The 13,888-nt window shown below is 44.1% G+C and overlaps 1 protein-coding gene across 1 annotated transcript; it reads right to left on the bottom strand.

The window, feature by feature from the left end:
• Positions 1-547: 547 nt before the first annotated feature.
• On the bottom strand, positions 548-9,903 carry fam171b (family with sequence similarity 171 member B). The gene is made up of 8 exons (XM_015958061.3): positions 9,566-9,903; positions 8,890-9,123; positions 4,612-4,704; positions 4,381-4,539; positions 3,508-3,678; positions 2,306-2,422; positions 2,117-2,240; positions 548-1,998 (listed from the first exon to the last, which is right to left on the bottom strand). Exons 1-8 carry the CDS (start codon positions 9,756-9,758, stop codon positions 681-683), a joined length of 2,409 nt encoding a protein of 802 aa, XP_015813547.3. The 5' UTR covers positions 9,759-9,903; the 3' UTR covers positions 548-680.
• Positions 9,904-13,888: the final 3,985 nt, after the last annotated feature.

Below are 13,888 nucleotides of genomic sequence, written 5' to 3'. Positions count from 1 at the left end.
TAAAGTTGGCATCGCAGCACTCATCTGAGAAACATTCAGTTGCTAAACAATCTAAAAGCTATTTCTTGGTAACTTTATGCAAAATGTGTCCACACACACAAGGAAACATTCATATTCATGCAAGAAAAAAGAAACTACGAATAAAATCTTGTGGAAAATGGCAGTTTTCTACACTTTTTTACGTTTAAAATGCACCCGGTTCAGTGTCGGGCTTGGTCACACGACAAGCTCAGGAGTTTTGAGGCATGATGATTTCCCACTAAGATGTGAGCACTGAGATTTAGGACAGCTTCTTGTTTAGTTCACAGCAGGCTTTTAAGGTGAGTATAGGTGTCCATCCTGTGAACTCATCAAATTCTCCACTAACACACAGATCTTGTTTCACGACGGTTGGCAGTGAGAAGGCACCCTCTTTAACGCCAACACGGGGAGCTGTGAAGCTTGCTGTGAAGAATCTTGCTGGTGTTGTTCAGATTTAGGAAAATGAGACAACAAGGTGCATAAAGCTGTGTTTGAGCAGTTGCGTCCCGCGCTGTAGATGCTTTTCAGTGCCTTGACTTAGCTTAGGGTTTCATTGGCAAAGTCGTGAAATCACAGAACAACAACGATGCCTTTGTGGACCGGGAGGAAGAATGAGAAAAAGTGAAGTGTTGCTTTTGATGTCTGCAGTGAAGTAAGCTCTAGCTTCTTTTTGTCAGAGGTCTACCTTCCCGAACGTGTTTGGTACTCCTCTTTTCCGCCGTCCCTTTTTCTCTCACCTTCCTCAGTCGCCGAGGGGGAGGTGTCCCTCTTGACTCGCTGTCCTCTTGAGCGCTGGATGTATCCATTCCATCCCTCTCTTCAGGAATATTGGGAATAGCCCCGCTGCTCCCATCTAAAATGTTCCTCAAGGACGGGTCCTCTGGTGTACAGGTAGCGGTGGTACCGCTCTCACTGCTACTCAGGTCCTGCTCCTCACCGTACCTCCCGCCTCTGCTGTGGTGCGGGAAGGAGGAGCCCCTGATCAAAGGCCTTTCTCGCTCCGAATCACGGATGTTCTGCTGGGGCTCGTTCATGTCAACGCCAGAGTCCAAGCTGGTGTCGTTGCTGCTTGGTGGGCGGTGGCGGCCCTGGAGCTCAATGATGGAGTGTCGAACCTGAGCGACTGGTTTCCCATCCAGAGAGACGAACCAGGCCCTGGGGTGCGACGATGAGGACTTGCCTCGTGTCAGCTCCAGTAGGGTGCGCTCAGAAATCCCCTGCAGCTCACTGGTGTGCCCGCCACCAAAGGCCTCCATGCCAGCAGCCTCGTTGAGAGTCCCAGGCACAGAGACGGAGGATTCCAGAAGGTTGCTGTAGCGTCCCCACACACTGGCACTCGGACCTTGTCCTGGTGGCGGAGTCTCCAGAGGCTGGGGGTCATCCTCATTGCTCTGCTGGGTACCACTTCCACCTTGGGAGTGATGGTGAGGAACCTTCGGCAGTGTCTGGGTGTAGTTGTCCTTATTAGCAGGCTCTGAATGAACATCATACTCCGTTGTGTTCCTTGGGAATGTGTTGGACTTGCAGCCCGACAGCTGCTGCTCCTGACCTCCGAACAACTCTGGAGCCTGAATAATTGCCAACGGCTGGTTGTAGATGTGAACGAGCTTATCTTGAAAGTAGTTCTCGGAATTCATGTTTGCCCGATTCTGCTCCGCCTTGTCTCGTATTCGAGCCGCCTCCTCGCTGTTGATGTAGTGAGGTGGGTGCTGCGATCCTTTCATCCGATCTCCAGCGATGTTCTCATAAGGAGGAGCTGTAGTGAGACTCCCTGGGTCTTCCACGTAGATGTTGTAGTTGGCTTTGCGCCTCACTGTGGACGACGAGTCACATGAGACGCTGCACGAGGCGAGGCTGTTGTCTCCAGACCGGAACAGCAGACCCTCCTCCATGTGGGTGGAGGTTGTTTGGTCTTTCTTCACAACTGTGAGTTTGGAGAAGCGTGGCCGCCTCCTCCTGGGCTCTCGATAGGAACCCCTAGATGAGGAAACACCAAACTTCATGAGGACAAGAACATTTGTTTATCTTCAGCAACCTTTTTAATGACATTATAGACACCTGTGCATCATTCCTTGGTGACAGGTCTTATACCTACCCGCAGTGACACAAAAGCAGTGACAGAAATCCAATCACGATGACCAGAGTTCCTCCCAGTATGCCCATCAGGAGGTAGGTGTGGTACGAGATGAAATCCATGGAGCTGGCATGTCCGAGATAATCTAAAACATAAAAGATTTGCATCATGTCTCAGTCCATTACAGACAGCTTTTAACAGTGAAGGTACCTTTTGAAGAAGGATGGGGGGCAGCAATCCAGTATCCCAGATGGGAGGCGGTGTAAGTCCAGACCAGTTCATCACCAACCGCTTGAACTATTCCCAGGCCATGATTCTCCCAGGCACCTTCAGACAGCATCAGTTAGTATTCACTAGGGATGAGCGAGTACACCACTATCTGTATCTGTTCAACCATCTAAATTATCTGTATATGTATCTGTACTCGGAGTGGGCGTGGCCTAACCCAAAAGTGGGTGTGGTTTAACCGGAAGTGGGTGTGGTTTACATCAATACGTTATTTTAAGTCTGATCAGAAGTTGCTATGTGTGTTGTTTATTTGAAAACTATTTACAGAGCAGCCTCAAAGTTGAGATGAAATGTTTTTGATCACAATAGTAAAGGAACTATTACAGAACAAGTTTTTCATTAAAATCAGAACATTAATATTTAAGTGCATGAATTAAGAGAGAGAGAGAAGAAAAGATCTTTTCTATAGCGCCTCTCAAGATAAAAATCACGGGGCGCTTCACAAAAACAAAACATGTAAAACAGAAAAAAGAATTTAGAAAATGATTAAAATATATTTAAAATGAGCAAAAAATAGACAATTGTGATTAAAAAATGTAAAGAAAGAGAGAGTGAATAGGAAAGAGGGAGTGGATCCTGAGGAAGAGGAGAGAGAGAGAGAGGAAATAAAAACCCGACCGGAGCGGAGGCAGTGACTGACGCAGCACGAGCCGTTTTCAACTCTGTCTTTCCAAATGCACCACGTATGTTACGAAAAAAGTAACTTTAAAGTAACTTTAAAGTTACTTTAAAAAGAAGCGAACTGAAGAAACGTGAACAGTGAAGCAAGCACAGAGAGATCCGTTACTGTGTGTGTGTGTGTGTGTCTGTGTCTGTGTGTGTGTGTGTGTGTGTGTGTGTGTGTGTGTGTGTGTGTGTGTGGATGGACCGGACGCGGACTGAGCTCCTGGCTGCAGAGTTTTGTGTGTAGGGAGGGGCGGGCGCTCTATGTGACTGACCAATCACAGAGCGTGAAGACAGTCAGTTACCCAATGAGGATTTTCCTTCAGCACGATTACAGATATTTACGAGTTTTACTCGTTTCATGCTCGTACTCGTCAAAAATGCTTTATCCGTACCGGATACGGCTCATCCCTAGTAAACACACATATCGGCTGTTTATTGTAAGATCCGGTCGCTCCCACCTGTTTTGAGGTTGAAGGCCCAGGCTGGTACCGTATCGGAGGCCCTCAGGTGTGTGTCGAGCCCCAGAGGCAGGCTGATCTGGATGGGCCCCCGGACCTGGAGCTCCTCACCACCAGAGCGCAGCAGGACGCTGACAGCCGCCACCGCCTTCAGCTCGATGTTCCTAAGCACTGAAAAACATTGTAAAGATGAATTTTACCTTTTTACTATTGGCTGGATGAGGAATAAGTCTTGATAAAATTTCCTTTTTTTATGCATCCACATCTTCCTCGGTCGCACGCCTACAGCTGGTGCAGAATGCGGCGGCCTGCCTTTTGACGGACACCAGAAGGAGGGAGCACATTACTCCTGTTCTTACCCAGCTGCACTGGCTCCCGGTGCGCTGCCGCATCCAGTTTAAAATGTTACTTCTTGTTTTTAAGTCACTCTATCTTTGTGCGCCTCTGTACTTGACTCAGCTGGTTCCGCCCTACATGCCTGGTCGAATTCTTCGATCAGCAGACCACCGCCTGTTACAGGTCCCAAGTGTTCGGGTGAGGACACGAGGAGAACGAGCGTTCTCAATCTGTGCACCTCGTCTCTGGAACCACCCCCCTCTAGCAGTGAGAATGGCCCCCTGTCTCTCTGATTTTAAATCACGTCTGAAGGCTCATTTTTATTCCTTGGCTTTTACTTCAGCCTAGTTAGCATTGTACTATGTCTCTGTTTTATTTTTATTGTAGATTTTATAGTAGTTACTGTACTACTTCTATTACTTTCTTCCCGTGTGTTGATTTTTATGCTCTTTTATTGTGCAGCACTTTGGTTGGCCTCGGCCGTGTAGAAATGTGCTTCATAAATAAAACGGAATGGAATAAAATCCATGAGCTCACCTGATTTGCTGCTGATAACGCCTGGAGTGCAGTTAGCACAGTCCTTCTCCAGGTGGTGCTGTGGAACTGTCAGATACGCCATCAGTGAAGAGATGTTGCCGTTATCAGCGAGGGCGAGGAGGTTCTTGGGAAATTTGACCTTTGGATGGGAGGAGCCGTCTGTGTGAACAAGGGGGGTTCCAGTGTTTTAGCTCAGCTGTTGTTTCGTGTCTGAGAAGAAGGTGAACTTACCAGGTAGTTTCCCAGTGATGAGCACAGAGTCTTCAAACAGCCAGATGTTGCCTTGACTGTGAGGGAGCAGCAGCATCGTCACAGCAGAGAAAACTGTTGGAGCAAATTCACCAAAGGTCTGTCAGAATCCACTTTGGTGGAGCTCTCTCTGGTGTACCATACCATGCTGCAGAAAAAGCCTTTGCTCCCATGCATATTCCATTAGTTTTAGCCTTTGTGTCCATAAAAATTCCGGCAATATTTCCCGCCTAAAGTCTTTTTGGGTTCAATTAAATGTTTTCATGTTCCTCTTAGATCTGTACAATCCCTCCATGCAGCTGTTTTGGAAGGCATCCGTGACTAATGCCATGTTAGGGTCTGACTACTTCTTTTCTACGTGTTTGTTTTTTTCTTACTTCTTGCATCACAGCTCATCGCTGCAGCGGGGTGGTGCCGCTCCAAGGGAATAAGACATTTTTCTGTGCCCGGTGTCATGGTCTGTGTCTGCGTCTCCCTCATGTGTCTCCTTGCCCCCTTCAGACAGGCCATGAAAAACGGAAATGTTCCGGAATCTGTCCGTAAGACCTTTCTGTCTGAATACAAACATCCGGATAACGTGTTCTGGAATTTATGCGGACGAAGCCCCTAGTAACCGGTCCGGACTTGTTACGGAGAGGTTGGCTGCTTCAGACTGGTGAGGTAAAGTTCCGGACAAGAGGGAGGGGGAGGAGGAGGGGACCGGGGAACGCTAGGTAGCCCGCTCCTGTAGCATGCGGTGAACCACGGCAGCTCGCCTCCTACGGTACCGCCTAGACGCGCGACGGAGCGCTTCACACCGCTTCAGTGATTCCTTTAACCATTGAGCTTCATCATCCAGGTCTCTTATGCGTCTTCGTGTGCGCAGAATTATGCTTAAGCGCCTCATGATTTTTTTCTTGAGAGGCGCTATAGAAATGATATTTTCTTCTTCTTCTTCTTCTTCTTAACATAAGTCCAATTCCCCCCCCCACCCCACCCCACCCCCCGCCGCCGTCAGACATCTGGAACTTTTCCCTGCTGTGTGAACGCAGCCGAAAGGACAAGTTCCAGTACAAAAGTGGTGTGTCTGAAAACACAGTTCCGGTTAAAAACCGGATTGAATTGTCCGCAAATGTTCCAGAATGTCTATCTGAAAAGGGCTAAGTGTTCTCCATCCCTCTCTAGTTTCTCCTTATGTGTTTCCTAGCGTCCTCATGTGTCCTTGTCTGCATCTTCCTCATGTGTCTCCTGATCTGCAGCCCCTCTAGGTTTTCCCCCTCCCCAGGTATCCCCCCAGGTCTGTCGCTCCCGTGGTCTCCCTTAGTCACACCTCTGTAGTTTTTCTTTCTGTAGTTTTTTCCTATATGTTCAGCTTTTCATTTATTAGTCTCATTTAGTGTTTCTTTCTCCACTTTTTTAGTTCTCCTCAGATCATTAGTTGTTTATCTTCTTGTCTTCAGGTTTTGTTTTTACTCTTAGGTCAAGTTAGGCCCTGTCCACACGTAGGCGGGGATCTGCCAAAACGTAGATATTTTTCTACGTTTTGGCCTGTCATCCACACGAAAACGGAGTTTTTTCACACGAAAATGGATATTTTTAAAAATTCCGGCCAAAGTGAAGATCTGCGTTTTCTCCGTTTTGGGTGTCTGCGTGTGGACAGACAAAACCGGAGTTTTAAGGTCCGCAACGTCACTTTCCGTGACAAAAAAATGCTGACATCACGTGTGCGACCAGTGTTTACACTAGCCGACAGCATGGATGCCCTCAGAGCTGCGCTCGCTTTATCAATTGTCCAAGCGCTTTCTGCTTGTTTGTTTTTGCAAGCGGAATTACTTCTGCTTGCGGAAGACCACAGACGAAGGACGAGGTTAAGAACGGGGGAAGTACTGCCGCCTACAGGTCTGGCATGTCCTTAACAACGTATTTATCCAGGTACGTGTGGACAGAGTTTTTTTTTTAAAGAGGTGGTGTGGATGCAAGTTTTTGGAGGGGCGGATATTCGTTTTAAAAAAAACGGCTACGTGTGGACTAGGCCTCAGTCACACATCTGTAGTTTTTCTTTCTGTAGTTTTTTCTATAGGTTCAGCTTTTCATTTATTAGTCTCTTTTAGTGTGTTTCTTTCTCCACTGGTTTTTTAGCTCTACTCAGATCATTAGTTGTTTATCTTAATCTTCTTGTCTGCAGGTTCTGTTTTTACTCTTAGGTCGAGTTACTCTCCTCTCACTGATTAGTTAATTGATCTCACTAGGTTTCTCTCCCCACACGCCTGCAGCTCATCTCCCTCTCATCCTGCCCCAGTGTATTTAACCCTGTCTGCGTCTCAGTGTGTTGTTGGTTCATTGTTTGTGTCAACCTCGTCTCGTCCCTCTCTCTAGCTTTTAGTATCTCCAGGTCTCTTGTGTTTTTGGATGCTCTAGGTTTAGGCATTAGTATTTTTGGGGTTTGTTTTTGGCGCCCTGCATTCTCTGGATTTACTCCTTAATAAAGGATTATTATGTTTTTCCACCTCCTGCCTCATTATCTGGTTCTAAATCTTGGTTCCTAACCTCTCTCCAAAACCACCTCGTGACACCCGGAGCCTGGATTTCCATCATAAACAGATTTATGGATATGTAGAATATTCATAACGTAGTTAGCTTTGTGCCTTTATGGCAGAAAGTGGGTGTGTAGGAGGCAGGGTGTGATCCAGAAACACCTGAGCGCATTTACAGGACAAGTTGGATTTATAAAGCAGAAACTGTGTGCAGCCGTGCGTAAGTAAAGTTTCATAGGTTGGAAAATTTGCCTAAGATTTTTATTTTTTTATTTTATTTTTTTTAATTTATTTTTTTATTTGCTTGGCTTGAGTAGCTTTTTAGTAAGGATTCTACTCAGTTTTATAAATCTATAATCAGCTGAAGTAGTGGGGACTAATTTAAGCTGCTTGCTACTTGTTGTTTAACATGTAGGTCTGCAAAGCCACCAGCAGAGGGCGCCCTGATGATCAACTCTTTCTTATTCGGAGCAGCAGCGCAAATGGCAAAAGGAGAAAAAAACAGTAGAGCTTGTTCTCATCCTTCAAAGCACCTGCTCCACCACCTCCCTGCTGCTCCCTCATGTCAGAGCCACTGGAGGAGAGGGACAATAGAGCAGGCCTTCTTTGTGACAGCCCCCACACCCTCACCCACCCTCCTGAGCAGGACAAAGACTGTTTACATCCTCACTCTGCTGCAGAATCAGTTAATAAAACCACGGGAGGACGCAGCGAAGCTGTGAGATAAGATCACAGATGCTTCATTCACACAAAGTCACTAATGCCCTTGTGCTGACTTTTCAAACTGTGGCGTTTTTGAGTGCAAAGAGACCCTTTAGGCTGCATCACTGCATGCAATTACTCAAAATGGTGTTTCAGTTTCAGGCTAAAAAACTAACCAAAAAAACAGTGATATTTTTCCATAAAGTACTACTTGCAGGCACCAACACTTTGGAAAACGTAAATAAAAATGAATTGTGTCCTTGTTTGGACACGTGGGCTCCCGTAGCAGCCCTTCTCTGCTCTTATAGCAGGGCTAACAATGATGCTGGGTTTAATTCATTGTATGGATGTGACACACACACACACACACACACACACACACACTTTTTTCTTGATAATTATGTTTATCTCATGGTAGTTTAAACTGATTCTGTTCAGATATAAATTAACATCGGTCTCTAATTCTAATAAGTTATTCTAATAAGTTAAAATCACCACTAAACCACTCAGCTAATACAGCTAATGCCGATGTGCACTGGCAGCTTCCTTAAAATGTGCTTAAAAAAACATAGAAACAAAAGTCCTAACCGTGGTTTTTGGGCCCGATGCCGATTATAGATCGTCTTACAGCTCTAGCCAGCTGGTACGGATTTTGTCAGAATACCTTAAAGACAACAACCCTGTTGAAGCTTTGCTATGGTGAGTTCATTTACCGGGAAAACATGTTGGAGTTTAAATCGACGCTTCAGGTGATGTTTTTTGTTTACCAAATAGGATTTCTACTTAGTTCTTGTTATGAGCTAGCCAGTGCTACGTTCTTAAAACGAAACTGAAGAGACTCTTAATTTTTAATTAAGCTGGGGTTTCAGCTAAAAAACCATTAGTTAGATCATTAAGAAAGACTGAAAATAAGAGAGACCCCAGGGAAGAGCCTTGAGGAATGCCTCTCCCCGCTGTCTAGGCTGGAACCGTTAAAAGCAACACGTTGAGAATGGTTATGAAAAAATGATGGATGATGATATCCGGGATGTGTTGGGTCACTCACTTGGCCTCTTGCTGGTGCTCCAGGGCAGAGGAGTGGGCACGTATCCTTCCTTATGACCCAGCAGAGTCAGACTGAGACCTGGACTGTACGAAACCCAGAGCAGAACCTCTCCAATTTCTCCAGCTTGGGCTGAACCTGTCAAGGTGTGGTTCATGTAAACATCCACCGAGGCCCCGGACAGCGCCTGTCGGGTCACCAGATCTCTCAGGAGGACCTTCAGGGCAAACTGGGGCTCTGAGGGGGAGAGAGGATTACGATGTGGGCTGAACACGTGTCTCTGCACGCAGCTGCGCTGGCTAACCTTTCTCCGTCCATGAAAAAGTGATGAGCCAAGCACAGCTGAGCTGCTGGGAGGATGGAGAATTACATCAACGCAGCAGCATCTGCGGCTGATTCTGACTTTAAACAACAAACTGGGCTCTTTGTTTTTAATCTAGAGGCTCAAAATCTCAGATTATACTCTCAGGGTGAAATCTAAAAGCACACTAATCCCTGAAACCTCCACATAGCTCAATCCTGTTATTGTTTAAGGTTCGTTACCATAATTTCACTTTACTCCCTGCAGCTTTGTTCATGTTTAGGTTATTTGTCCTTTTTTTTTTTCAAATAAAAACAAACAGTCTTGGTATGAGACTATTTCCGTTTTCCGGAACAATGACCCAAACGGTCTGTTTACCTGCAGTCAGAACCCGTCCTGAACCGACCGTGAGGCCATTGTTCCCGGGTGAGGAGGAGGCGGATGACGGGGAGGAGGAGGCCAGGGCGCCGCCCTCCTCCACCGCTCCTACCGGCCCTTCCAGGCCGGAGATGAGAAGCCACGACGGCAGGAAGAGGAGCAGCAGCGGCAGGCGTCGATCAGCGGCGGGCATGGCGGCGGGAGGCTCAAAGACATAACGAGGGGCGAGAGAAGAGATCCAGCAGAAGGGCTAGCTGTGTTTGTCCGCGTCACGGGGCCCTCGTCCGGGTCCTGGCGGCTGTGATGGAGGGGAAGCACCCCGTGTAGAAAAGATGCGCTGGTACTGAGGCTGGGCGTGTGGCCCAAGATCGTTTACGTTCAAAGAATGCGTCACTCTCGGAGAACGAAACCACACCAAACACACACACTATGGTGGCTGTTGAAGGACAAACACGCTGACTGATGTATGCAGGTTATTCCACTCGTTTTAACATAAACATTTTGTAAACATCCACGTTAAAAAGGAACCGTTGCACCGTCGCGACTGATTTTAGTAAACGTAGTGAGACATCTGTCTCTGTGCAACATCTTTGGTGAGCTGGAAGAAGCTGTTACGTCATTGATGACTGACGCTCTATCATTCTAAAAGAAAGTTTGTGACTTTAACGCGAATTTAATTGGATTTAATGCGATTTTTAAACCTTTTAACTTCCAGACTTCAAGGTAGCTTAACTGTTGCAGACAAATCAAGAATATGAGTGCAAACAATGACGTTTGGATTTGTTTGCGCTCATTTATGATTTCTTCTGAGATTTGTAGCAAACTTGTATGGATACAAGCTTTATTTGTATGATTTTAAATGCAAAAATAAACCCAAAGGTTTGCTTAAGAGTTAAAAGAATCAGTGCAATTAAGAAGCAATAATCAAGGAAAAAACAAATGTGTCAAAGAAAATAACAACTCTGTAAAACTTAAACAAGATGAATAAAGCAAATACGATTAAAGTTAGCATAAGTCAGTGAATGTGCAACAGTATTTATTGAAATTCCACCAATCAAATGATCCCTGGGAGAGGCTCCACCCCTTCCTGTATAAATGTGACTGGAATCCCTTTGCTTCCGGTTTGATTATCTTACCTGAACTGGTGTGATGTAATCAGATCCAGCTGACAGAATTTGGAGCTAAAATGTTGAATGAAGAAGAGAAATTTTAGACGTTGCTGAAGGAGGAGCATGTTACTGGAAACTAGAAGTCAGAGGATTCAGGTCTTGTTTTCATCCTCCAAACCCAGAGCTCACCAGTTAGAGCTTTTCTGTTTAATAGCCTTCTCTTTGGGTGTTGGACTTCAAAAGGCATCCAGCTTTAACCCAACGTATCGCATCATTCTACTGAAACACCTATATAAGTTTATGTTCATGTCCATGTGTGTGTGTGTGTGTGTGTGTGTGTGTCGGTTTTGCCTAATTATGTACAAGCAGTCTGAATTATTTTCACATAATGTTCACCAGCTGTCTCTCACTGATCGGTGAACTTCATCCAACAGACTCACTGATATCACTACCCAACCAGCATGCACAGGTGGGCTCCAAATGGATATATATGGGCAAACCTGGGACAAGTGATACAAGTGAAATGAATTTAAATAAGTTACAAGTGGCACAAAATAAAGCAGCACGAATTGTTCTGGGTTGTAATTATAGAACAAATGTTAGTATGATGCACGATAGGTTGGCCTGGTTAACAGTGAAATGTAGATTAAAATATTCACTGATCACATTTATAAGACATATAACTACAAAAATACCTAAAATAATTTATGACAAATTATCATTTTTTTCAGACAATCATGATTACACGACGAGACAGACAAGTGACATAAGGTGTGCACTACCGCGCTGCAGAACTAATCAAAGGCAAAGAGCAGTTTATTACAGAGCCATGGTTGCATGGAATGCCATACCGAGATTTTTGTTATTAGAGAACAACAGAAGATGTTTTCAAAAGAAGTTAAAGCTTTTTTTGTTTACACAACAGTAAATTTTGCACAGTGAATTGTAAATGTGACTGATATGACAGCTTCTATAATTTTTGTTTGTTATGGATGTGATGCGATATGATTTTTGATTCTTGAATATAGTTATTTATTGCTCTGTGTAAACTCTCCGTTTTCACCTATTTAGATTTTTCATGAACTCTGAAGTGTGTGGTAACTTACTGGTATATCATTATAGCGATTGAGGTGGTACGATTATAATGAGCTCCTGGAGTTTGTTGTTGTTGGGGGGGGGGGGGATGGGGATGGGGATGGGGGGTGTTTTGTAAAGTATTTGTAATGAAATTGAAAGAGACCTCAGGAAGAATAGCTCCACACTATGGTGTGAGCTAATGAGGTTCTCAATAAATAAATAAATTAAAAAAAATAAAAAATAAATAAATAAACCATATGGGTGCCAACAGGGTTTGTTCGTGGTTTCCATGATGGTCCCCGTTATGGAAATTTTATATTTCATTGCTTTAATCCTGTTTACAAATGTCCTGAAGCATTCTCACACTCAGACACACACACACACACACACACACACACACACACACACACACACACACACACACACACAATCTCTCTCTCTCCCTCCGACTCCCTCTCTCTATAAACAAACTGTGACCGGATGTTCGGGGCATTTTGCCTCAGTTATAACTGTTGGACTTGTTCATCGTCTCCTTCTCTCTTCACTACAGGAAATGGGTTATTGATAAACATATATTTGAGAAACATGAACATTTCAGAAAAATCTATTTAAGTCATTTGAAATTTAATTAGAGAGTTTTTGATGTTTAATTCACTTGTCTTCACAAAATCTTTGGAGATGGAAACCTTTTCAATGGTGAGCAGCTTCCTCTGAGGAAGGAGCCAGTGAGAACCGAAACTGTCAGTGAAGACAAGGCAAAACAACAAACTTTGCTAGTCGGTGTAATATTAAGAACACGACAACAATGGATTTTATTATGGGTTAAGATGATGACCTATAATACTGACAAGTATAAGTATACACAGAAAAGAAATAAAACTTTGATCTCGGTTTTACAAAAAGGTAAATATTTATTCATGTGCAGATATACTCAGACATATGATGCCACATTAAAAAAACACACAGTTTAAATGATAGTATTCAACTCAATGAGGTCAGTGTGAAACATGATGTAAGCGCTCTCCCTGAGCATGCCTTTAGTACAAACTCCTATCCATGCAGCTACATTCACTTACTGCGTTTCTAAACACGTTGCTCAAATATACATTCAACTAAACTCAAAAAGGTTAAATATGTCTTTAAAGATCTCAAGAATTACAATCTTTTTTTTACTCAAAGGAGATTTTCTCACATATCAGTTTCAAATTATTGTGAACATCTGGTTTTAGAAGTTTCTCTGGGGTAAATGTGTTGTTCTGGAGGTTTCTAAAAGGCACAAAATGTGGCAGAATGTTACACATTTTACATTTATCTCCGTTTTTCCGACTCCGTCTCTCTGATTGGTTAATCTGGAGTTTAAATTAGACAAAAAAAAAAAACAAAGAAATTGTTCAATTCTAAAAAAAATACAACAAGCTGATCTGAAAGCAACAGATGACATCCGATTGGCTGATCAGTGTCTTTCTGGTGTTTCTAAATCTCTGTAACAATGAAAATATTCAGCCACTACATTCTCCATCTAACTCGACTAAGCTGGCGTTTAGAAATCCTGCTCAGAGCGAGTCATTTACACAATTTAAATTGATAAACAGGGTCTGCTTCTTTGATGTCACCAACTGGTGTTTATAAGTTCTGCTTGAAACGTTATACATGACTCCGGTTCGCGGTGACAGCTAACAAATACTGACTGGAGATTTATAAAGAGCGTTCACAAGCACCAACTTATTTACAGTGTTTATAAAACAGACTGTGAATAAGCAGACAAATCCTGTAATCTGTCTAAAGAAACCGTCTGTTTGCACTGCAATCCTCATCAATCAATCAGTCAATACTTTATTAATCCCAGAGGGAAATTAGAGTTTCAGTACACACAATTCAGAGATCAGACATACATGGGCAAGACACATGACAAGAATTGGTGACTGTGGTCATTCGCAACCCGAGTCACGCTACCTTAATAGAGATAAGAGGGTTACATGAGGATTGGTTCAGGTGGAGGGAAAAAAAGGCACTTCAGAGTTACCCTCCACTGGGAGGGCAGCTTTGCTCTGCAAAAAAAAACACCTCAACAGATATGCAACAGACTTCAGACAACACAACATAACATGAGACTCCAATAGGAAGCTGGGGGGGTGGG

Source organism: Nothobranchius furzeri, chromosome 3 (genome assembly GCF_043380555.1).
Source record: "Nothobranchius furzeri strain GRZ-AD chromosome 3, NfurGRZ-RIMD1, whole genome shotgun sequence".
Lineage (NCBI taxonomy): Eukaryota > Metazoa > Chordata > Actinopteri > Cyprinodontiformes > Nothobranchiidae > Nothobranchius > Nothobranchius furzeri.
This window is presented reverse-complemented; position numbering and strand designations above follow the sequence as displayed.